This window comes from Papio anubis, chromosome 1 (assembly GCF_008728515.1).
Source record: "Papio anubis isolate 15944 chromosome 1, Panubis1.0, whole genome shotgun sequence".
NCBI lineage: Eukaryota > Metazoa > Chordata > Mammalia > Primates > Cercopithecidae > Papio > Papio anubis.
The window spans coordinates 101,613,364-101,641,051 of NC_044976.1; the positions used below are offsets into that span (position 1 = coordinate 101,613,364).

Genomic DNA, 27,688 nt, shown 5'->3' on the forward strand with positions numbered 1-27,688 from the left:
ACAGCAATTCTCTGTACACATTTTGGGGATATGGAAGGAAACCAGAGTGCCCAGTGAAATCCCATGCAGACATAGGGAGAACATGTAATTGCCACATAGTGGCCCTGACTGGGAAGGACTTTTTTTTTTTTTTCTTATCAACACTATAACTAAACGAGTTGAACAAAACAACATTATTTGAGTACTTGCTTGACTTACATTCTATTAGCTTCATACCTGTATTCAAAAACAAGCAAAACATTCAGAGTAGACCATATGCTGGCCAAATAGCATTCAGCATGCCTGAGATACAAAATTATAATGGTGTTCAAGAACATTTTTTTGCACTAGTCCTGCTTGGCTATGTTTTTAGGCCAATAGGATATCTGTTTTTTATGTGTTCTTTTCTCTTACCTCATAACTAAGAAAATGATAATCATAATAACTGCCAGGGAGAGCCTAATATGTGTCAGTCGCTAGACTAAGTTCTTTACAGGGATTAACCCTCACAAACCATATGTTCTTATCCCTCCTGTGCAGAGAGAGATTTGAGAACCAGAGAGCAAACTAAGATTACTCTTAACATCTGTGTAAATACCAACTCTATGCTCCTTCCACTTCACCACTCAAACTGCTACACCCCAAAATAAAAACTCTGCAAAAAAAACTTAAAACATACATATAATATGTTAATGTCATTTGAGCCAGTTAATTGTTTCCCAATGATGTTCATATTTATTTTAAACTAAACTCATTACTTGTTCTAGTACATAAATGACTCTGAAGAAGAATGTTTCTGAAAACCACAGCACTTTATCTGCTTAAATTATCTCATCTTTTTGCTCTGAAGCCATTCTCCAAAGTAGAACTGAATAAAGACTTGAGGATAGACATTAACACATCTATGAAGGCTGTAATCTTCCTGGGGGGGGGGGGGGGGGAAAGAATGCATCCCCACTGTCATAGTCACAATTGGACAGAGGTAAATAACACATAAAATGGACCGCAAAGTCTACAATATATCTTTTAACACCATGACTTTCTCCAAGTGTACATACCTCAAAAAACAATACAAGTAGAGACATATAATAAAGGTTTCAACAAAGCTTTTTCTTTTTCCAAAAAGGCATCTCAAGTTACAAAAAAGTAAAACTCCATTAATTAAGTCCTTAAGATTATTTTATTTCAAGTGAACTAAATAATGAATTAAGCTACTTTGAAATTCTGACTGTTATTTGATCTCATAATCCTCATACACATTGCATTTAATAAATTGTCATTAAATGGATTCTACTGTTTTATGCACATACATACATATATGTTGGAAAGCTATTTTTTGTATTTGGCTAACTGCAACTGTTCAAAGATTTAAAGAAATAATTTTATGGCTAAATATGATACATGAAAAAAGCAAAATTTCCATATTCAAAGTAATTATTAAAAGACCTTAATATTTTAATTATCTCTATGTTGCCAACTGCTGGCACAAACCATGTGTATGCAATTCAGATGTATCCAATTCAGCACAACGTTTTGTTCAATTATGTTTTCCTGTCCTTTATTGAATAGCTACAGGTTTATTAAATGGGAGACTAGAATATCCAAGCCCATGTGCTACTAAAATAGCCATTTAACTGGGTTCCATACTTTTTCCCATCAATATTCATTCCACCAGCTTGATTAAGCTTCCAAAAATCCATGTCTCATGTCACTCTTCTGCTTAAATTCCTTCAAAGAACCCCACTGACTCTCAGATGATTTCCACATTCCTTGAATATACAATTTGGATATCTGGACACTCCAACTTATCCTACCACTCTAATCTCACTGAATGTACAGTCTTATCTCTGATGAGTCCCTAATTCTGTCCTCATTCAGTTTTCTAGCCATACTAAACTCAGTCTTTCCAGAATCCACCATGTTCTCTGGCTTGCTTCTGGGCCTTTATGAATCCTACTCTCTGTTTCAAACACTTCACTCCACCTCACCTGAAGGAGTAGAAGAATATACCTGATAATGCATCTTCTGCAGAAAACATTCTCTATCTCCCAAAGCTAGGTTAGATCCGCTAACCTCTGTTATAGCACTTTTCACACTTGTTTTTAATTATTTGCCTTGTCTTTGTCAATTTTTGCAAACTAGAAAGGAACAGGTATACACACACAAACACACACAGACTACATAAAATGTTGGCTGAATGTGAAACACGATAATGTGAAAATATATGGAAGGAACTTCCTCTGAAATACTCAGGGTATCTAGCATCAAAACAAAATTTTTTTAGGTCCTAATATATACTTTTTATTGTATTCTATTGACCTCTTAAACACCCCCACCCTTTCACTGATCGGTTTGATCCCAAGTCTTTGATCCTTTCTCCTTGTTGTTGCCTTCAGCATCCATATAGATTATTGATGTAACTCTCACAATACTTTGATTGTTTCATCTCTAATTCCTTCTCTAAGCTTCTTTGCACACTTCCATGACCAGCACTGAACAGCACCATTACAATGATAAAGGTAAGACTGCTTCTTAAGTCCACCTCTGCCTCTTAGCATCTGTGTGACTTGGACAGATTACTTAACTACTCCGGGTCTCCGTTTCTATATCAGTACAATGAGAATAACAAAAATATTTACTTCAAAGAGTCTTTGTCAGAACTAAATTGGTTTTTGTAACAATACCTTAGAATGCTGGTGGAGGAATCTATGCCTATGGGCTAAGATTTCCTTGCTGCCTATTTTTATATGGCACATGACACAAGAATAATTGTACATTTTACATGGTTGAAAAAAATCAAAGGATAATATTTTGTGACACATGAAAACTATATGAAATTTCAGCTTTCATAAATAAAGTTTTTATTGGCATATAGCCACACCCATTCATTTATATATTGTCCATAGTTGCTTTTGTATTGCAACAGAGTTGCATAGCTGTAACAGAGATTGTGTGCTCACAACAGCTAAAATATCTACTACCTAGCCCTTTTAAGCTGAGTCCTGAGAGATAAATAGGAGCTCCTCAATGGAGAAGAGAAGGAAAGAAACAGTACATATGGTAGCACAGATACAAAGAGAGTAAAGAGTTCAAGGAAACCACCCATGCTTGCCCAAGGAGACATCAACACTAAGCAAATTTAGCTCTCCAGATTTGATGCACCATGGCTGCTGAGGACCACTGGAGAAAAATCGTATCTTCATCATGCGTTCACTGCCACAAACTCCAAGAGCCATCTACTTGCCCACCCTTACTTTTATTACTAGAACTGGAATAACTTTCAGTTTCTAAGGTGTACCTTGCTGTCTTTTTTTTTTTTTTTTTTTTTTTTTTGAGACGGAGTCTCGCTCTGTCGCCCAGGCTGGAGTGCAGTGGCGCAATCTCGGCTCACTGCAAGCTCCGCCTCCCGGGTTCACGCCATTCTCCGGCCTCAGCCTCCCGAGTAGCTGGGACTACAGGCGCCCGCCACGCGCCCGGCTAATTTTTTCTATTTTTTTTTAGTAGAGACGGGGTTTCACCATGGTCTCGATCTCCTGACCTTGTGATCCGCCCGCCTCGGCCTCCCAAAGTGCTGGGATTACAGGCGTGAGCCACCGCGCCCGGCCCTTGCTGTCTTTATCTGTAGATTTTTTCCATTCCTTCTTCAATTGGTTAAGGACAGTTGACTTATTTTTCAATCCTGTCAATAGAATCACCTGGAGAGTTTTTAAAACCTATGAATGCCTGGAACCCACCCCAGAGCTAATAAAGTAGAATGATTGGGTACAGACATCCATATTTTCTGAGTTTCCCAGGTGAGTCCAATGTGCGGCCAGGGTTGAAACTTGGTGGCTTCAGACCTAGTCAACCTTTTGGTGTAAATATAAGCATGCCTTATTCTAGGAGATTTATTCTTAGCCCTTCCAGGAGGATAATGTGACCTCTTTATATGATCCCAGTGTCCTGTATTTCCCCTTAGATCACCTTACACTATTTTGTTTGCTTGCTTAATTATGTCTTTGACTCTAGGCTATATGTTCTCAGGCACCGCATCTGTCTAAATTATGGTCATGATTTTCTTGTTACATACTCACATCAGCTAATATTTCTCTCTCTGTTAAGCATGGAATTTATTGTTTAACATCTGCCTCCCTCGATACACTGTAAACCCTCTGACAGTGAACATCAGTGCTATTGATATTCACTATTAAATTGCAAAGACATAGCAGCTGAAGCACAGTATATAATCAATAGAGAAATGTTTAATGGATGAATAAATTAGTAGCTACAACCTGTCTCATAGTTGAAGCATTTTTCCTACCAATCTGAGACAGGAAAGGAAGAGGATTGGAAGTGACCTTTACCAAGAACTTGAAGAGGTTTCCAAGTTTGTTTGTTGCCATTGTTTGATTCAGGTGTGGCAAGAATATAGGTGTGAAGCAGTGCGGTGGCTCACGCCTGTAATCCCGGCACTTTGGGAGGCCGAGGTGGGTGGATCAGGAGGTCAGGAGTTCAAGTCCAGCCTGGCCAACATGGTGAAACCCTGTCTCTACTAAAAATACAAAAATTAGCCTGGCATAGTGGTGCACACCTGTAATCCCAGCTACTCCAAAGGCTGAGGCAGGGGAATATCTTGAACCTGGGAGGCAGAGGTTTCAGTGAGCCGAGATCACGCCACTGCACTCCAGTCTGGGACAGGGCGAGGCCTTGTCTCAAAAAAAAAAAGAAAGAAAAGAAAAAAGAAAAAAAAAAAGCCTTCCTAATGTAGATACTTTCCCAACTTCTTGAGAGTCACTTATTCTCACCCTGTACCTTACATCACAGACTATATATGAGGCATACCATTATGGAACTAATAAAAATAAAATAATACAGAAGAAAGTTCTCAGCCATCTTCCACTCAGTCAAAAAACCAGTATTGCTACTATGAGCATGTGGTAGTGAGATGTAGGACTCACAAAACAGAAAAGGATAGACAATTGATTATTTCTTATAATTTTCCTACTACTAATATTCTGCCATATTTCAAAATCATGATGGCTCTTAAGAGCGAGCCTAAAAACTGGGACATGCCGAGCATATAAACAACAACTAATAACTAGCTTCCACAGTAAGAACTGCCCAATAACTAACCCAAATTCAGCATTTACTAGTTCTATGACTTTGGATAAGCTATTTACCTCTCCAAGACTTAGTTTTCTCAATTCAGCCTCATTTTGAGAATTAAATGCTATAAAGAATTTTAAACTTAGAATGATGTCTAATACATAATACATATTCAATAAAAATATTATCTAAAATGATTATTCCTGGAAAATGTCTACCTTTTTGAACATCTTTAATGCTTCCAATGAACACAATCTGCATTTCCCTAGAGCTATAATTAAACTGATTCCTGTTATCTGCTTCCTCAGACTACCTTGGGAAGGTTCTCTGCAGTTGAATAGAATACTAAACAGTTTTCATCTGTAAATGTCCATTCAAAATCATCCATAAAAATTATGTACTTCTTAGCAATCTCTTCGGCATGTTCATATGTTATTTCAGATACAAACAACCTCGGGAGGTTTCCTGGAATTTAGCTTAAGCAACCAAATAGATCTTAAATTTATATTTTCATGCTCAGCACTTCATTACTCCCTGTAGTACAAACTGACATTAATACACTGATATCATTAGCATTTTTCTCTTTTCATTATTTTTTTCCTTGCATTGCATAGAAATTGATATAAGTATAGCTTAAACACAGTAGGCCTGATATGAGCTATTTACTAAAGATTTAAAAATGTAATATTGTAGACCCTTTTCTCTGACACTATTCTTTCATTTATTTTAGATACATATATTCCACATAACAACCATGAATTATATATGAATATAAAATATTAGAAAATTAAGCACGTTGACCTAAATACTCCTATATTTAAAAAGATATAGAAGTTCGTATTCAAATGATGATGTGACACAAATAATGCCAATAAAAATTACATAAACTTCTTACCCTCAGCAGAACCCTTTTTGGATGAAATTACCAGATGTTTGATTTGTATGTTACAATCTAATCTTTGTAGTCAACACAAGTGCAAAATTAAAGAAATGAACTAAATACATTAGTAAACTGTAAGATTATATATGAAGCCCTTGCAGTTGTATAGTTTACATTAATTAGTACAGGACATGGGAAGCGTTCCATAATACTATTTAGAGTTCAATTTTCCCCAAAGGGTTCTATAATCAACTAAGATGTGTTGTCATTAATAATGCTCTGTTTACTTAATCTATTTCTCCACATGTACACTAATATACACACAAATACTACAAATAAACAAATGTATACAAACTGGGTATTTCATATTCAAACAGTGAATAGCACCAAACTGAGAATGACATAAGAAAGAAACATAAATCAGTAACCTGGAGTTTTAGGAATTTTATTGTTAATTTCATCAAAACAAACACCTAACAAGCCCATTAGTACTACCTTCTCAGAAAATAGAAATCCAATGAACAAATGTAAATGTACTTTCTTACAATTTCAGGAAAATTCCAATTTAAAACAAAACCAACTGCATAGTAAAATTCATAATTAGAAAGGTCAAGAAACATACATAGTAAAATATTCTGAAGTGCAATTAATGAAAAAGTGTGACTTCCAGCAAAATCAACTGTATCAGCATCCCATTGTGGCCTGTTTATAATTCTAACCTATTTAGGGATTGGGAGAAATACAGTTGACCCTTGAACAATACTAGTTTGAAATATATAGGTCCTGTTATCTGTGAATTTGTTTCAATACACAAATTTAAAATTTAAAAAACATTTTTGGAGATTTGTGACAATTTGAGAAACCTTCCAGATGAACAAAGTAGCCTAAAAATATCAAAAACATTAAGAAAAAGTTAAGTATGTCATGAACGCACAAAATATATGTAGATACAAGTCTTTTATGGTTTACTACCACAAAATAGAGACAAAATATAAGAAGCCAAAATTTGTCAAATCTTATGCACACAAACACAGATCATACATGGCACCATTATACATGGCACCATTCATAGTGGAGCGAAATGTAAACAAATGTAAAGATGCAGCAATAAATCAAAACTGAATAAGATTAACTGAAATGCATACTGTATACTGTAATCATTTGTTAGCCACCTCCTGTTGCTATTGTGGTGAGCCGAAATGTGGCAAGTATCTGCTTAAATATCATCTCCACACGAGCAGTGGATCTCTCTAGGAAATTGCCTATCTCTGTAAAAAGTGATCTCTCAGGGTTCTCGTGTCCTTTTCATCATGTTTAGTGCAATATTGTAAACCTTGAAAAGCACCAGGGAACCTATCTGAAGTGCCACTAATGTTTTACATACTCCCGAGAAGCAGAGAAAAGTCCACACACACACACACACACACACACACACACACACACACACACACACACACAAAGTTGAATTGTTTGATATGTACTATAGATTGAGGTCTGCTGTGGTTGCCTGCCATTTCAAGATAAATGAGTCCAGCCTAAGGATCATTGTTTAAATAAAAAAATTTAAAAAAGAAAGAAAAGAAAAGAAATCTATGAATCGGTCACTGCATCTATGCCAGTAATTTGCAAAAATCTCACAGTTTTGCAAAGCATCTTTTTTAAAAATCTTATATTGAAAATGCAGCTTTATGTGGGTGAGGGGGGCTATGAGAAAACCATTATGTAACTATGAAGCTCAATATGATTCAAGAAAAAGTGAAGTTGTTATATGACAACTTAAAGCAAAAGCAAGGTTAAGAATCTAAAGCTGAAGAATTTAATGCCAACAAAGGGTTGTTTGATAATTTTAGAAAGAGGTCTGGCTTTAAAAATGTCAAGATAACAGGAGAAGCAGCTTTCATTGATGAACAGGGAGCGAACCATTTCCCAGATACCACTAAGAAAACCACTGAGGAGAAAGGATACCCGCCTGAACAGGTTTTTTCATGCATATGAAACAGCCCTATTCTGGAAAGAAAAAAAAAAAAAATCCACAAAGGATATTTACTAGGAAGGAAGAAGAGCAAGCACCAAGATTTAAGGTAAGAAGCAATAGGCTAATTCTACTGCTGTGCAAATTCAGTCAGGTTTATGAGGAGGGCAGCCCTTATCTATAAAGTTGCTAACTCCAAGCCTTGAAAGGAAAAGATAAACATCAACGCCTGTCTTTCAGTAGTACTACAAGAAGGCTTGGACAAGAACTCTTTTTCTGGAGTGGTTCCATCAATATTTTGTCCTTGAAGTCGGAAAATATATTGCCAGTAAGAAACTGCCTTTTAAAGTTCTTTTGATATTGGACAATGCCCCTGGCCACCCACAACCCCATGAATTCAGTGACAAAAGTGTCCAAGCGGCCTACTTGTCCACAAATAGATCTGTAATTCAACCTCTGTGTCACAGGGTAATAAGAATCTTTAAGGCTCACTCACATGGTACTTTACGGAAAGCACTGTCAAAGCTTTGGAGGAGAACCCTGATAGAAAGAACATCATGGAAGTCTGGAAGGGTTACATCATTGAAGATGGCATCATTGTTACAGAGAAAGCCTTGAAAGCCATCAAGCCTGAAACAATAAATTCCTCCTGAAGAAAACTGTGGCCATATGTTATCCGTGGCTTCATAGGATTTGCAGCAGAGCAAATCAAGGAAATCAGGAAAGAGATTGTGGACTTGGTAAAAAAAAAAAAAAAAAAAAAAAAAGTGGAGGTGTGGGGGTAAAGGGTTTCAAGGTATGGATCTTGGAAAAATTCAAGAGCTAATAGACACCACACAGGAGTAATTAGCAGAAGACAACTTGATGAGGATGAATGCTTCCAAACCAGTGTCAGAAGATGGGGAAGAAGAAATAGAAGAAGCAGTGTCAGAAAACAGATTGATATTAGACAATCTGACAGAAGTGGTCTGATTATTGAAGATTTCTTTTGGCTTCTTTTATCAGATAGATCCTTCTATGATATGGTCACTAAAATTAAAGAAAACAGTGGAAGAAGGATTGGTATCATATGAAAACTTTTTTTAGAGATATGAAAAAGCATAAAGTAAGGCAGCAATTACAATGTATATCCCTAAAGTTACACTGGTGTGTCTCCAGCTCCTGCCTCCCCTTCCACTTCTTCTGCCTCTGCCATCCCTGAAACAAGATCAGCCCCTTGTCTTCCTCCTCCTCCTCAACATGAAGATGATGATGATAATAATGAAAATCTTTATGATGATCCACTTACATTTAATGAATACTAAATATATTGTCTCATCCTTATGTTTCTTAAGAACATTTTCTTTTCTCTATTATAAGAATACAGCATAAATTTATATATATATATATATATATATAACATGCAAAATATGTATTAATCAACTGTTTATTTCATCAATAAGGCTTCCTGTGAATGGCAGGCATTAGTAATTAAGTCTTGGGGAAGTCAAAAGTTATACATGGATTTTCAATGCACAGGTGGTTAGCTCCTCTTACCCTCATGTTGGTCAAGAGTCGACTCTACATAAAATACAGGATTCTGAATTTATCTTTAATTAAGGGCAATACTACTTTCTAGGTAGCCATCACTATGGTTCTCTTAAACCAACAAAACAAAGTACAAAATGCCACTACCATTTCTATAGAGTTGTCATTTCTCAGAACACCTGAATTAATATGCACAGTGTCCATCAAATAAGAAAAAATGCTTTACTGTGTAGAATTTGGCTCTCATATTGACTATGCATAACTGTGTAAAATGGAATAACACACTATGGGAATTATTGGATATAGATGGCCTAGATGCTGCTAACATCTGAAGGCTTAAATAATTTAAGGCAACATTTATATTCCAAAATTATCTAATTTCACATTTTACATCGAAAATTAACGCAAACTCAGTATCTTTCAATGCACCATTATTTTCTATACATGAAAAAATATTTGATTAGTACCAGGGAAAAAATGAATCAGGAAAAGATTATAGGGAGGGTTGCAAAGGCCTGGAAAATAATATCAAACAAAAAGTACAGGCAAGTCCTTAATAAGAAAATGATATTTGGGCAATGTCTACAACGTCATAGAAAGCTCCTCTATCCCGTTATTTTTGCAGAATAGGATTCTAAGCAAAAGGAAAAACAAGTGCAAAGAACCTAAGACAATAGTTGGCCCAGAATGTTGAAGGAAATGCAAGGAGACAAATATGTCTCCAACAAAGGGATCTTTTTTCAAAAAAATTCTCCCCCATACCCACTTCCTAATATTTTGGCTCTCTTTTCTGCTCAGGTCCCTTCATTTGTACATTGGATATTTTCTCATGTAAATCTGTGTAGCAGAAAATATTGTTCAGTTTGGATAGAGAGCATGGAGAATTAACCAAAAAAAGATAGCTGAAATTCAGATTGAAGAAATTTAGTTCTGTGTAAAGTTATTTTAAACTCTGTATTATATAAAAGCCAATGTGAATATGTATGCACTCGATGTGAATATGTGAATAGTGCTATGAAAAAGATTGATGGCATGGACAAGAAAAGAAGAATGAAAGAGATGTGGTCAGAGAAGTAAAAGTGAGGGTACATTGAGAACTGAATGCATAGGTCTTGTGGAATGTTCAGGGAGACTAGATTTTATTCTAAATGGGATTTTAAAACCATTGGAAGGGTAAGGGGAGAAGGACGATGAGAATCAACTTTTTTTTTTTTTTTTTTTTAAGAGCAATTTTGGGTTTACAGAAAATTGAGAGGAAGGTGCAGAGATTTTCCATTCAGTTTATGTTTTCAGACCACTGGGGCTGCTGTGTTGAGAAGAAAGTTTAGGCGCACTGGAGTGGAATCAGGCGGCAGTAGGGAAGTAACTGCAATTTTCCAGATATAAAATGTTGCTTTCTTAGACTTAGACAGAAAGTACGGGTCAGATTCTACATATATTCTGAAAGTGGAGCAGACAGGAGTTGCTGATAGGTAGAAAAGGAGATAAGAGAGAAAATGAGTCAAAGCTAACTTCAAGATTCGTAGCTGGAACATCATGATTGATTGGGTTGCCATTAAGTGAGATGGAGAAGACTAAGAGAAGAACAGATTTTAGGAGAGGAGTTCTGCAATTCAGTTTTGGGTATACTAAGTGTGAGATGACTTCATAAATACTGTTAGAAATCACTGAGTAGGCAGTCAAGTATGCAAGTCTGAAGTTCAGGGTAAAGCAGGATAGAAATAAAACTGTAGGAGTTGACCAATGCTATCCAGAGCTACAATTAATTAATCAATGACATGATTACTTTAAAATTCTGTTTGAATAATTTCCACTCAAAGAGACCTTTAACATTTAAAACAATGCTGACAATAAACAGTTGGTACTCTCATATAATCAAAATAGAGATCATGACTTCACATATTAATCCTAAGAAACAAAAATCATTATTTGCCATTTTTTTCTAAAAGCTGTTATACTTTGGGTAATAACAAGGACAGTCATGTAAGGTTTAGAAATGCTAAGTGATGTTTTTGTCTTATAGCAGATTTTACTTTAACATTTCTTTCATACACCCTTATAGAAGTGGAGGTTTAGTTATATATTTGGCAAGACTACAGGACCATAGCTCCATATAAAGTGTGACTTAAATGTACTCATTACTATTGAGAACCCCAGGTAACTTTACAGTGGGGCTGGCTATTCCAGAAAAAACAGCATGACCCCAGTTCACTGACTGTCAGAGGATCCAATGGTAGTGGGACAACCAAGTTGTGTGTAGATATCAAAGCATGCACTGACCCTGCTAATTTGGCAGTTTACTTGTACTTTTCAATTAGTGGCATGTTTCCACGCTATGCAGAAAAACCTATCCTTAGGATGTGTCCCCTGCCTCCTTCCCCAGCACCATCTCACGTTTACCCCCACTGCTGCTTCTCCAGACACAATGCCATTTTTCAAGTCCTTTCTTCAAATCCCTTATGGTGTCATTCTCCCTTCATAAAGGCCTTCACATCACTTCCTGGAATGCTCTTTCCTCTTCACTTTAGTTAATTATTCAATGCTCAACTGGTACTTTCTCAGGGAAGCTTTCTTTGACCTTACTGAACTTCTCTTCTGTATTCTCCAGGAACCATACACCTCTCCTTCAAAGCATCTAGCATAGCTGTAGTTTTATATTTACTTGTGCCCCTATTTGATTAATTACTGTCTCCTCAAGTAGACTATAATCACTCTGAGGCAGGTTTGTAACCAACTTCCTTTAGCTTATAATGAGCTTTTAACCTGTACTTGTTGAATATACAATGAAATGAATGAATTAGTTTAGAATTTAGGAAGAGCATTTAATAGGTATTTAACAGATATTTGTTGAATAAGTAAATGAATAATTGCATGTATTAATTAGCTTTTCACTCCATGAGAATAGAGATCATCATACTGTCTGTATAGCCACAGCACTTAACACTGTGATTAACACAGAAGATAGTCATTTAACTTTTACGGTTATCGAACAGCCTCAATCCTGAACATTTTTATATCATAAAAGCTTGAGCTGAAAATGGAAAGCAAAAATAGCATCACAACTCCGAGTATGGTGAAGAAAAGAACACAAACTAGTTGAGAGTGTGATATTTTAAAAGTATAGCATTTCTAATTTACAAATAACCAAGGCTGTTTAAAAAAAGGTGTATTATAAAACTAAAATTACACTTCCAATATAACCACTTGACTTTAATGCTGAGAAGAACAATATTTATTGGCATTTAGTTTATTACATTCTCTGGAGAGAATGATGAAAAGAAAGCATTTTCTACATTGTAATTAGTTGATTTCCTCAATTCAGTTACTGCAGAGCCACTACTGTTTAACAACAGCATATTTATCAAATAATTTGCACATTATGATGAACAACCTTTCACTTGACTTCCAGTGCCTAGTTATACAAGCCAGACACATTTCTATTTATGTATATGTTTGTTTCCTATTACAGATGGTTTGTAAACCCCTGCTTCTGCATCAACATTATCTGTGAAACTTTATAAACCATCTATGCTTGGATGTCATAAAATACTATTTCATCAAAATCCTCAGCATTAGGATTGGAAATAATTGTGATACTAAGCCACGGACCCCTGTCCTCTTGACTTTATTGAAAATATCTTGCTTATGAGTTCATTCATTCAACAAATATTTATTGGCTATCTATTTTGCTCCAGATATGGCGACAGATGCCAGAATGATTTGCATCGGTGAAAAATATGTATTTCCTGCTTTCATTATGCCATCAAAAATGTTTTTAGATAAGTATTTCAGTTTTGGGTAAGTACAGTGTGCTTTATAATGTTATGCCAGGCTAACTAACCCAATCTTCGATGATTGAAGAAAGTTATTTCCAGAGGAGACAATATCTAAATCTCAAGCAAAGATAATTTTTACTTTTAGAAATAACAAAGTGGGAGAGTGCTTAGGGTAGAGGTCATAGGTTGTCTTGGAGGCAAAATAGAGACTGATAGTCTCAGTAAATCACAATAATATCAGCAGAAATTGGTTCAAGATAATTCTGTAGACATGGAGAGTAGGTGATACACATAACTATATATCACATCTCAGGTGGTTAGGTTATGGACAATCAAGTCATTAGCAATGTCAACAATGCCCTCACTTCATTCAGCAAAGTTTTATCAAATGCCTACTATGTGATGGATTCTGTTCTAGATGCTTTGAACACATGAAATAAAGCAGATAAATATACCTATACCAGTGATTTTAGTGTAACTAAAATATACAATGGATAGCAATATAGTATAAAAACTATGTAACTATATTCCAAAAGATTTTTACAACTATTGTTTATTAATCTTATTAAGCACTTCGAAGATCTATATGTTTCTTGTTTGGAGATGGTACTTCATAATACAATAATTCCAATATATGTAAAATATATAATTTATTTCCTAACTTGAAGAATGAGTTTATTGAAATAATCATAAAATACTTTATACACATATGCACTTACACCCACACACATTCATATATATATACATGTATATATACACATATATACATATATATGTACATACATATACACATATATACATATATATGAACATATATACACATATATACATATATATGAACATATATATACACATATATACATATATATGAACATATATATGGATAAACCTCTATTTCTAATAGTTTATAAGCAAAGTCAGACAACTAATCCCCAATAGCATACCAATGTGAGATGAAAGATTCAATAATGAATATATGAGAGGACTATTTCCAATTATCAATTTTACAGATTGATATTATTCTCAGATTAAACTTTCTTGTTCACTAGTAGAAAAGTAAAATTATTATTTGTGCTACTGTCAATACCACTTCATATCTTAAGGTATTAACAAAACAAAGTTTTGGAGGTAATACAGTCAGTCTGTAGCAAAAAATATTCAGAGGCATCTTTGGAGAAAATGCAAAACTGTTTTCCATATGAAAAAACTAGAGGTAAATTGCAATTTATTTACTTTTAGAAAATGAATTTAAAAAGGAGGAGTCACTACTCATGTCACTACTAACACCATAATCTGAGGAGGTCCTGAGGAGGTCCTCAAACTTTCAGTTCACACCATTCCAAGCTAACCCAATTTTAATCTTGTTCCAGTCTTCTGGGTAAAACAAGAATATAATTAACCTAAACAGTTACTATTATCAATGTTGTGTATTTTGTCACCATGGTAGACACCGGGGACACAAATAAAACTAGATCACAGTCACTACCCACCCAGGAACTCCTAGAAGAAGACTGACATATAAATGAGTAATTTTTAAAATAATGATGTTACATTCTCTCAGTTGATTACGCTCCAAAAAAGCTTTTGGATAATCAAGTCTGACATTTTTATGCTGAAGACAATAAGAAAACTCCCGTACATCAATCCCCAAAAGCAGAATAAGGCCTGACAATCCTTGCAATGGATCCCGATTAGGACAAGCAATGATCTATAAGAGTTATTTTACTTAATGAAACCAAGCCAACCACAACTGGAACCGTGAATACTAATAGATGCATCTGCCAGCTTCTCCTTAAGTTAGTCAAAGGAACAAAAGTAATATTTAATGGCTCCCAGAAACTCTCCTTTCAGTTCTCCACTACCACTGAGGCTTAGGTTTGTCCATAAAATGGTAAGAGTAATATGATCTCCACCACCGAACTTAAGTGCAGGCTGAAGAGTTATCTGGATTCTGACATCACCTTTTACCAGAACCTCCTTATATTTCTCCTTGAAGGCAGTCAAGTTATTCACCCAATGACCTGATATTTTCTGGGGTTTAGCTGCATGATGTGTACATTAATATTGGGCCCCAGGGCACCATAATCATAAGACAAGTCTAGGAGGCTGTGTAGAAGCATTAGAACACCCAGCAAAGTAAACATAGACAAGTGGTCTGGTCAAAAGCAAAGGCCCTGGAGAAAGCTTGGCAGCATTCAAATTCTGGGCCTACTACTTACTAGCTGTGTGACTTTAGGCAAAATCTTTCACTTCTCTGTTTTTCAGTTATCTCATGGGTAAAATCAGTATTTTGATATCAGTTTACTTCCAGGAAAACTGTCACAATTCAATAAGATTCTCTATGAAAGTGCATATAGCAGAATCTTGCACATACTGAGCATGCATTCGGTATTAGGGCTCACTATTATATCCACCTTGATATATAAGGGAAAGTTTTCTAGAGCTATGATATTTTACTTAAATTTTGAAGTATAAAGTAGGAGAAGGTGTTTGCTGATGGAAGAGAATGAGATATACGTTCCAGGGAGAGTGTTCAAAGATAGGGGAGAATACAGGCAAGAGGTTTAACATCACTCAGTACAAGGTAAATGGAAGTGGGCTTGGGGAGGTAGGAAATGGCTGGTCATGGGCTTGGACATAAAGATAGGCCACATCCCAAAGGGCACTCTAAGCCACTTAGACAACAAACTTATCCTAAAAGCCAGTGAAATACTGTGAAGTTTCATTTGCATTCAAATAGAAGAGTGACAGTAAGTAGTAGGTTGAACTCCACTCTTAGACTCTAAGGACAGAAGTAAAGGAAAGACAGACACCACTGTAGTATTTGTGTTTTTTCTTTCTCTGCAGAGCTATCTAAGAGCACCAAGTATGAAAGAGCACCAAGTATCTAAGAGCACCAAGTATGAAAATGTTCTCATTCACCGACTACTGCTCTTTCTGGCAGTCATCCTTTCAGGAAGTCTATGTGAAAATCTGAGTGAGGAAGGAAAGCCAACTACCTCACACAGTCTAAGGTTCACTCCTTTAAGCCCGGATGTCAGTTTACCAGTCAAACAGAGGAAGGAAGCTTCCCCTGATACTCTATGCGCTCAAGTTCTATGAATAGGGACCTTCATTTGCCTGTACAGTACAGAGCCATTCAAGAGCAATTAAATTTGGTTAAAATAAGAAAGAAATGCTTTTTAAGAAAAAAAAAAAAAAAAAGAAGGTTTGAGGGGATTGCAAAAGTTGATTGTGCTAAAGCACTTTTACACAGGTTTGTTTTAGTTCTCAATTGTCAAGTCGTATTTAAGCTGGTCTCTTACTCTGAAATATGATAACCTTTCCTTTCTCTGAGTTCTTTCTCCTAAATTAATAGCACTGTCTCTAATTCCATGCGCAGCAAGCAAAGAGTTTATTTTACCAGATAACAGTAGGTCTGGTGATCAGCCAATGTCTAAAGAACCACTAGCCAAGTCAGTAGTAGGCCAAAGACTGCAACTGATAAATAGATATTACTCACTAAATCACTTTAAAATTGTCTTTCATCTTTGCTACGAGCTAGTATTATTCATGTTGAGTTCGGACACAACTGAATGTATAAAAGAATACACTTACCTATATCAATAAAACCATATTAGGGTTTTGAAGGAGGGAGAAAGAAATACATTAGATGCATTCTAAAACAGAAAGTATTTTAAAATTGGAAAAAAAAATCTTTAGGTTTTGAATTAAATTGCAAGATGATTTAGAAGGAATATGTCCTCATGTAGAAAGTGAATTAATGTATACTAAAAGTTACACTGAAAACTGCATTTAAAGTTGACTCTTTAGTGAAAGAACTTAGGGAACACTGCAACTTTTTATAACATCTGCATATACCTCTCTTCTTTGCTAAGGAAGAAAACTTGAATGGTCAAAAAAGAAAAAGTTTGGTTTCCTCTCTCACCACTCCCAACTCAGGTCATATTTCCCCAGTATTACCTGAGGGAAGTGAAGGAGTAAAAGCAGAAATGCTGACCAACGCTCAGTCCCCACTTGCCGTTGCCTTGAATTCCTAATGATTAGGCCAACCATGCTTAATTATTTCTCCAAAGGTAAGGAGAAAATAAAAGTGTATTTAATGAAATTCTGGCTTTTAAATACCTAAAGATAATCATTAAAAATCATGTACAATGATGGAGATGTCTCAGCATTTTTTAAACTCCATATTTATACAAATTGGTATAGTTACTTGTGAGTATAAAAACTCTATATAAATGCTTTCACAGTATAATCTTCAGGACCTTATGGTCATGTGTTGCTTTTCCCTAAAGACAGAAAAGACTCTTAATTTGGTAGGAATACTAGTTGAAGATTGAACTTCTAGAAGTAAATGTTGAGATAGAAAATCAAATTTTTCTTCCCTTACATCCCTGCCATTTCACATATGGTAATTAAATTTGTAACAGTTGTTGACAACACAACAGATATCATGGTAGCCTATTAAGAGTGAGTACTTCCTATAAATTAACTGCCCATTTATGCCTAAGCTAAAAGGTAGTTACAGTAATTTCAGATGCTTTGACAATCCAAAATGAAAACCTTAATTAGAACTTGCACTACTACGTTCTCTCATGTTTTTTTCTAAAGTTTGCCACTTCTGTTTTTTTTTTAAATCTATTAACACATAAGTGTGTCATAATGATTATTTGACATTAATAAAAGCCATATTGTATATATAAACTATGTCATCCAATTAAAATTAACATGAAAATATCAGAAATTTGCCATTTTTTATAATTTTCTTAGCTTCTTAGAAATTCAAAGTTGGACCTAGTCTTCCATTAACAACTTTAGAGAGCATACAAAACTATGTTCTTAACACAGCAACGAATAGAGTATTACACCTTCTACTCTGATGTAGATAATCTTATAAAATCACATAGTTAGGAATACAAATGATCAAAAATTACCTTTTTTCAAACGTAGTAAATAGAGTATTTTTTAAATGCATTCCGTAACTATGTTCTATTTAAATTTCTTTATATAAGGCATTTTCACTATATCTACCTTTTCACTAATCTAAACTCTAGCACATATACGGTCTAGTAATTTCAGACTTCTGTAAATAAATATAGCAATAGTGTATCGAATTATTTCTCTTTTACTGCCTTGCAATTTCACATATGGTAATTAAATTTGTAATAGTTGTTGATCGCACAACAGATATCAGGGTAGTCCATTAAGAGCGAGTATTTCCTATAAACTAACTGTCAATTTATTCTTGAGTTAAAAGGTACTTATGTTAGTTTCAGGTGTTTTGACAATCCAAAATAAAACTTTAATTAGAACTCGCACTACTAAGCTCTCTCCTCTCATTTCATCGTCCCAGACTTCTATCATTTAAAATTCTTTTGATCACTAGTACAGGTCTTCAATCTGCTCAGAAAAACTTTGAATATTACAGGAATATTTTTTATGAGGAAGAGTATTCAGCTGATAACATTTTGTGCCTTAGTTTCCCCATTTATTGAGAAGGTAAGATTGATCAACAATTTCTATAATTTCTAGTGCTAGCATTCTCTTTTAAAAATCTTATCTAAACACCCTTTTTTTTAACCTTTTAAAAATTCATCTTTGTATTACACAGAGACTCTCAACCAAACTTGATTTGAATCCTCGTTATCATGAAATAGGCAGCATCTTACTACATGAATCAGAGTGAAGAGAATTTATCCCAGGAAAAAGCAAATGTTTAGAAAAGAAAGGTGACTATTTATACATTTTTTCTTAGCTAGAAATCCAACCCATAAATTTGAAAAGAGGAGATTTTGCTTTACTGTATTTTAGGGATAACTTGAACAACCATGTGGTTCTTCTATTTTAGTCACAAATTGAATAAAATAAAAAACCTAAAAAAATTAACTAAATTTTAAGCAATTATGTTATGTAAATACATTTCTCACTTTGCTAATGCCTAACTTTGTTTAAAACTATACAATTACCTTTTAGAGAATAACTTCTATAAAGTACCACCTCAGTTAAGTATTAATTATGAAGCAAATTGGCACTTTAAGATATTAAGAAACTTAATTTCAAAACTAATGGACAATTAGATAAAAGAATCTGTGCCACCTAAACTGAGGCTATGTGTGTAAAGCATGCAGAAAGGTGTTTCTCTTTATTCTATGTTATTTCTCTATTATAGTCCTGATAAATTTTGAATTTAAAAAACAAATGGAAAAACATAATATTAATAAGTTTAGCAAACACTGCATTTCTTATCAGAAGCATATCTGAGTTTCTGATTTCTGATTAAGGAAACAAATGGACAAATCTGATATCTTTGCAAGGTTGAATTAGCACATACTCTGGAAGCCAGGACCATTTCACCTGCTGATCCCGGGCACTCAAAACAACACTTCTACAGGACTCACTATCAATTCCTGACAAGCTTTCAAAGTTCCAAGTTTGATCAGCTTTTTACAAGACACAGTATTGGCTTAACCACCAAAGGTTATATGTAATTTTGATTAGTAAAAACTGATTCAATTAGATTTTTTGTTAGTACATGATTATAGCTAAGTCTAACTCTTACTTAAAACCCTTACATAAACTCATTTATCTTAACATAATCAAAGTATGGTCACTATGAATTCCAGGTAAACCCCACCTCTTGTGAATAGTAAGCAGTGGACTAACTGCCAAAGAATATCAATAAATCACTGAGATACATCACTTATTTTAACAATAAATATATATATGAAACATAAAATTGAAGTTAATGTAAATAAATATTTATACAAATCACACTTAACCTTATTGTTCTAAATCAAAGCAAGAATTGATTTTTAATGAGTATAATAAATATTTCCAAGTTATAGTTTGATTTTTCAAAGAAAATGATATGACTAGGTATGAAGTCATAAATTTTATTTAATCCATTCACTTCCAAGAAACTTTCTCTATATTATTTTCTCTAGAGTCTAACTTTGTTTTGAACCCAGATGTTTTAATGCTTTAATGTTTTAATTTTATATAAAAGTAGGATCTGCTTTAAATTATCTTTGTACTTAATATCCAAACCTTATCACTGTACCTCAGTGATATCAATGCCATAGTATGATGCTGGGATATAATATCTTTATTTAGAAACTGGTATAAAATCTTACTTCTTACTTCAACCACAAATCTAAAGGCTACTCTCAGAACTGGACACTGGGTTTATGTTTCCCTTGTGTGATGATTCAGGCTTTGTAGCCAATGTTTCCTTTTTAAGCATTAATATACTATTATTCCCTTTTTGAAGTTAATTTGGGGATAAGAATGCCTACAAAAGTGGGTTTATGTTAACATGTGGCCTCCCAGGAGCAATGAGCACCAAACAGCTTGATAAAACACATTCCAAAATCTTACAATATAAATATCTAAACTATCACATAACTTTCAGGGCATTTCATCAAGAAGAAATCCAACAAAATCTAATCCTTATGCTTTGCTATTTCTATCATTACTTGGTTTTATAAAAATAGGGAAAGGGGTTTTCCCATCATTTATTTGATGTGGTACTGGGATGCTATTTAAAAGTGTTTCAGGTATGTTGCTAGACTGAAAATAGAAAATGTATTCATTAAAAGTACAGAGATGTGATTTTTAAAAATATCCATCGATCTTTACAGAAAGGCTCAATGTGGAAAATAAAAATAAATATCTTCAGTAAAATAATCCCTGAATTCATGCAAAAGTGTCTCTCAGAGCTTGTATTTCATTTATCACCAAAGAAATTCTCCATTTCTATAATTTTAAACAAATAGCTGCCATTACATTATTTTCATTTACATGCATATGTAACATGCTGAAAAAGAAATGGTATATCCATTTTTCCTTTATCAAGGGTCCTTTTTCAGTACTACTGTAGTTAAGAAGGACTCACAGAGGTCTCAAGTCCCATGGTAGATGCAGGAATTCTAAATAATAAACAAAACCAGCAGAGGGCAGAACTGCTGACAAAATGAACCAATCCAACCGGTGACCAGGTACTAAAAGTAAAATACAAACTTTTTGATGGATTTCACTTTCAAAGACTCTTATCTATCCGTGAAAATGTGGAAATGAATGAATCAACATAATTAATCAACATAATAAATCCTTTCAAAATTCAAATATAGTCCTAATGGGAATTTCACTGCATTTACCAGGAAAAATCACCCGGGGGAATAATTTAGCGCTGCCTGCTACTTGGGAAGCTGACAGTCACTAAGCGTGTGGAAGGAATAATCTGGTCGCAGAGATCGGCCTCCGGGAGGGCAGACTCCCGTTAGGGAGAGCTCAGATCTTGGCATCTAGGCCCAAGGCCAGACTCAGGTTTCTGCTAAAGCCTACGCATTTGGGCTTGACCATTTTTATCTCCCTTGACCCATCCTCGTCACCCTCCTTCCTATCTCCCAGCTTCTTTCTGCACTCCTCACAAAGCTTGCTTTCTACTCTAAACTGCCTGGGCTCCCTGAGCTCCAAAGGCGTTCGCCTGCCAGCCGATTCTAAGGCACCTAACGGACCGCTCCAGCCAGATGCCTTTTCAGGAAAGGGCGGGGGAAGGGAGGGAGAAGGCAGAAGGGAGGAGTGAAGTCGCTCTCCCTCCGTGGGTACTGACAGGGCTGCAGACTTCCGAGCAGGTCTGGCCATTGAATATTTGGTGGTGCCACGTAGGAACTTTTCCTTACCTCTCTCCTCCCACCCCACCCACACCCCCTCCCCTTCCCTCCCAATCCCTAGTCCTCCGCCCCCACCCCATTTGCTTGACGACTTTCATCATTCTCCAAGAGAACTGCACGTCCAACCTGCAAGAAGAAGCGGAGGGGTGGGGTGGGGGGAGTCACTGAAATTCAGGGGAAAGTGTTCTCCCTATCTTCAACCTATTCCTAATAATCTGCCAATTTTTGTCCACTTAAAATAGATTGACCCTCCCGCGCCCCCCAAACACACACAGTGTTCCTAATCTTCTAGATTCACCCCCCTGGTTTCTCTTATATCCCCGAAACTAAAACAGCCTGCTTCTCACTTTGTTGCAGACAAAGAACTTTATCAAGGTTCATTTTATACCCTTTATATTCTCTCCTCAGCTCACCCTTAAAAAGATATTCCCATTAGTTAGAATCTGAAGAAACCAGATGTGTTCCAAGGGCAGTCTAAAGACTGTGCCTCAAACAAAAGCTTTGTATAACTGCCCTTGTGTTCAAGGTAATATTTTTCCTCTTTTCAAAGAGACTGAAAAGTGGTGAAGGGCATTTTCAGCAGGCTCTCCGCCTGACAGATCTTTTTTCCTGCTACCTACCTCCTCTCCCTTTATTGTCCCGCCTACATCCATCTCTTTCTCCAATTTCCAATTCCAACCTGGTAGCAGCTACAATCTGGATTTTATTTTAGGGAATTGCTTTTTTTTTTTTTTTTTTTTTTTTTTTCCTTGAAGAGCAGGGAGGAAGGGTAAAGGGGTGGGGGGAGGGGCGCAGGAGTAAGACCCACGGCAATCTCCCACCTCCCCAAATCCATTTTTTCTTACCTCCTCTGACCTCTCTAGCTTGGAAGAGGAAAGTCAACGCGAGGGTTGTTACGGTGAAATCCCAGAGCCACCGTTTCGTTTTCCACCTAGAGGACCACGGCTCCATCTCCGAGCCCCGCACTCACAACTGTGAACTCAACCCACGAAATTGCGACTGCAGACCAACTTCGTCCTTTCCAAGGTATTGCCGGGGATGTTTGCTACACAGCCATTGGGGAGGGAGAGGGGGAAAAAGTCAAAGGGCTTTTTCTTCTAAATTTGATGGTTTGCTTTCTTCGTGTCTCTACCCCCTTCCTCTCCCTCAGAGTTGGCCCCGCCGGCCCGGACCCTCCGATCCTTCCTCTGCCGGGCCCTGCCTTCAGAATGAAGGCAGATGAGGGGCTTCCACCAACAAGCTGAGAGTACTGTGTGCCCCTAAAGGCTTCATGCCGTCAGTGGGCTGGACGAGAGGCTCCGGGCAGCCCCCTCCTCCGCCCACTCCCCTCCCTGCTCCCGGCTCCCCCACCCAGGGCGAAACTGACAAGCAGGCTGAGGGTCAGACCCAATCACACGCCTCTGGGCGGCCCCAAGCCCGCCCCCGCCTCCCTCAGCCCAAGAATGAGGACTCCCGGCAGGACCAGCCCACCAGCCACCCCCCATCTCCCCACTCCTCTCCTCCCTCCTCGCCCACCAAATCCCCGAGAAAAAATGGGAGGGAGTTACGCGGGACGCGTGCTTGGCTCCAGCACTTTGGGAATGAAAGGAATTGCAGGAGAGCCCCGGAGCACCCGGAGTTTTCAAGGAGCTTCTGTATTCAATAAAAACAGCTACTTGTCTACTTGCACCCGTCTGTTAGCTCTCACCCGTCGGCGGGAGAGGGGAGGAGTCCAGCGCCTGATCGGCCACACCGCTGGAGTCCTGGGCTGGCGGCGGTAACCTTATCCTTGTGCAAAAATCTGCTTCGTATGGCAGACGTGGAACCAGTGGACTCATTGCGCTGCCTACTCTGAAAGGTGTTTTTATTTTTATTTTTTTAACCCAATAATTAGAAGAAATGAATGAAGGTGGCATGGAGGGACCCTAGAGGTCAAAACCTCGAGTTTGTAGGGAAGTCCTCTTTGGAGATCTGAAACTGACAGGTTTATCTCTTAAACATTTAAATTCAGCACTAGGTTCATTCAGGAACTGTACTTAAAAGAGTTGAACTGTACTCTGAGGGAGGAGGAAGAAAAAATGTATGGGAGCTGACATTAAGAGGGTGAGTAATTTAATTTTCCAGCTGATTCTGTTCTGATCCTGGATGAGGGGGTACTGAGGAGGGTGTAGAAAAGGCGAGGAAAGCAACTAACAGAAATCTCCAAGAGGCCCTGCCCACAGCTCCTCATTAAGGGCCTGGCCCTGGCCCTCAGCCTCAGGAGCCAAAAACATGGTCACTCCACAGTGGAAGTAATGAAGAGCGCAAGTTTCTAAATTCCCTCTCTGCTTAACCCATCCTCAAAGTAATCCTCTTCCACCTGGAATACAGATTCCCAAGTCACTTTTTCCACGTTAAAATCATTCCATCCTATTGACTCCTTTTTGTTCGTTAATAATTCCTAAGATGTTTCTCTCAAAGATTTTCTGGAACAGTGCCCATCAGGGTGCCAGCATACATTAGCCACTCAATAGAGATGGGTTGGATGAATGAACACATTTTTCTGTTGACAAAGACTAGACGCATTGGCCAGGGCCTACTTTGAGTATTTAAGTCTTTTAAATGCTTAAAGGCTCTCAACTAAGTTTACTAGGTACATATGTTCAATTCTACAGCTGCCACTAATCTTTAGGAACTCAGTTTTCTATTAGTCATCAAAATATGCCTCATGATCTATCAGATTATATCAAATCTTTTCATGCAGTTTAAAATTGGAAGAAAGGTGATCAAAGACTAACTAGATTGAGCCCTTATAGAAGTTTAACAGCATGAACAGAGACATATAAAATGAAGAAAGCAACTAGAAAATACCTTCAATATAAATATCACTCTCTGTAACAAAGAACTACTCCCTTATCAAGAAGTTATCTCTTAGATCACAAGTAAAAAAAAAAAAAAAAAAAAACTTGATATTTGTAATGCTGTTGGAAGAATGTTTGGGATGCCTCATATCAGCTGCAGAGAAATATCATCAACTAGTTTTTCAGATTACAACCTCAAACTGTTGCTTAAAATAATTTAATAAAATAATTTAATATCATATTGCATTTGAACCTGAAATGCACAATTACAAATTAAGACCCTTACAGTAAATATATATATATTTGCCATCTTCATTATCTTTCATCGTCTCACAGATGGAAAATTTGTATATATTTGCTGTTTCTAAACTTCTGTACAAACTGATTTTTCTGTCTAATCTTTGGGTATTTTAAAAATTACTTTTTACATCTTCTCTCAAATGTAAAATAGTGAAATGAATGCAAGTTTAGAAATACATATTTGTGAAGCTGCCAGAATTCTAAATCAATTCAGTAGCCAGAGAGAGTTATGGTGCTTGTAGCAACATGTACAAATGGTGTTCCAAATTGTCTCTTAATAGCTCTCAAATTTATTGAGAGTTCTGTGGCTTGATACTGTTCTAGAAGGTGAGAAATGATGCAGTCAATCTAGCAGTCCCTACTTTCTGGTTACATCTCAGACCTTCTCACTGCTGTGAAAGGGTTCTTTCAGGCAAAGCATTTTGGGTGAATAGAGTTATTACTACCTTATGCTCTCTGTACTTGTGGTCTGAATTCCTCTGGCCACTGCCCAGCTAGGCATAATCTGGGTCTGAATGAATGCCTCTAGAAGGAAACATAGCAAATTCATCGTGAGGAATAATTATATCTAAGCCCTCTAGCCTGTAGCTAGATGCCAGATCTAGAGCCTTCCTAGGAACCAGCCCATGGATTTACAGGAGATTAACTCAGTGAAAGAAAGGATAATACTAAGCAACAATGGGAGCAGGGGAAAGCCAGAGGAGAGGCACCTTAGCTAACTTCAACTTCACATGGGGGAACTTCCAATGGCATCATTTCCCGGGCCATCTTTCAACCAGTCCTTGCTAATTGTTTATATGTAGATTCAAAATATAACAAAACAGGCAGTTTTCCTGACATAGTCTTTAGTTTGAAGCACAATTAGTGATATTTTCCTATTTTGTCACATTTACAAATAATGATGTTTAAAGTTATTTCTTCAGCTTTGTAGAATTAGTTGTTATTGACAAGATTTTCAAAAACAGGATTTGAAAAGTAGAGAAAAAATAGTCACTTTTTCTGTAGCAGCATTTTAAATTAACCATTCATCCATATTGGCTTGTCAGAGAAACTGAGATAATAATTTGACAATGGATTGAGAGGTCAAATTAAGGAAACTTAAAGTTCTAAACAATCTTCAGAGTCCACGGAACTTTATGAAACATTGTAAAAAGCTCATAAACCATCCTTAACATCTTCACAAATCTCTAGGAATCAGGGGAGCTGGACTCAGAACCAGTGTTTGAAATATTAAGACCTCTACAACCAAAGGGAGACCAAAGACACCTTGACAATAGCTGGATGCCCCTAATACAAATAGTATGAAAATATTGACAGAACTCTATAACAATCCTTAAATTACTACAGTTGGAATTATGGGAAAGAAAAAGTATATTAGGTAACATGATTTTATAAACAATGCATCATCTTTTAAGTCACTTGGCATGTATTCCCCTTTTCTCATACTGATGTTTCATCCCCCTATTTTTGATATAGATAGATACGTAGATAGATTAGATAGATATAAATTAGATATTTTCTCTAAACATTTTACTATAATTAAAATTACAACATCAAATGTGATTTGTTGAATGAGATATTATGGGGTGAGGGCTCTTGCACACACCAAAAATACTTAAAATGTTTAAAACAAAATTGCTTTTGCATGTAATCCCTCTCTTACTGTGCCTAAAGGTTTGCATTTCTTGCCCTTTTCTGAACTTTAGGTCAATTATTTTGAGAAGGAAATGACTAAGCAGTTTGACATTCGTTTTATAGTTTTTCTAATACATGAGTGACTAGAAATTAGTCTCTGTTTAAAAGTAAAGTTAGTCTCTCTGACGTCACAGATGGGCCATTGTATTGTAGAGTGGTGGTGGAAGAGGGACAGAGAGATTTATTTCCATAGTCTAGCCTAGCTCACAAAAACCTTACTGATGGTTGGGTAATTATTGGCACCATTACTCTGAAATAACTTACAGAACATTATAGGAATCCAAATTTAGCCCAATTTCCATTATACAACAAAATCTTCAGATGAAGAAGATTTTTACCTTCTTCTGTTGGTGTGTTGAAAGAGCCATCTCAGAGATGACAGGTGTATCCTGTTTAAAAGGACCTGAGGCCGGGCGTGGTGGCTCAAGCCTGTAATCCCAGCACTTTGGGAGGCCGAGACAGGTGGATCACAAGGTCAGGAGATCGAGACCATCCTGGCTAACATGGTGAAACCCCGTCTCTACTAAAAAATACAAAAAATTAGCCGGGCGAGGTGGCGGGCGCCTGTAGTCCCAGCTACTTGGGAGGCTGAGTCAGGAGAATGGCGTGAACCCGGGAGGCGGAGCTTGCAGTGAGCTGAGATCCAGCCACTGCACTCCAGCCTGGGCAACAGAGGGAGACTCCGTCTCAAAAAAAAAAAAAAAAAAAAAAAAAAAAGGACCTGAAATAAAATTGGACCTAAATGAACACCAAACAAACAAGGAATATGGCCTTGTATGTTCATGTTATTTCTGTTAAAAATATATTGTTGTTAGCTATATTCACAGGAAGCTATCAGAGTTCCTTTTCATAATTGTCCAATCAAAGATAGAAAGGAGAAACAGAGAATGGAATAATTCAAGGTAAATCTTAGATATCTTTTGGACTTTTGTCAACATACCTTTACTCTCTGAATCTCTTTTTTTTCTCAATTGAATGGGTTT

General features: G+C 36.5%; 1 protein-coding gene across 2 annotated transcripts in view; it reads right to left on the minus strand.

The window, feature by feature from the left end:
• The window catches only part of COL11A1 (collagen type XI alpha 1 chain), a 218,411-nt gene extending 195,197 nt beyond the window's left edge, over positions 1-23,214 (minus strand). For both annotated transcript variants that reach the window (XM_031651327.1, XM_031651330.1), the window contains exon 1: positions 22,737-23,214. In XM_031651327.1, the coding sequence (XP_031507187.1) occupies positions 22,737-22,842 (106 nt within the window). In that variant the 5' untranslated portion in view covers positions 22,843-23,214. The remainder of the gene's footprint in view (positions 1-22,736) is intronic.
• Between the last annotated feature and the right edge of the window lie 4,474 nt (positions 23,215-27,688).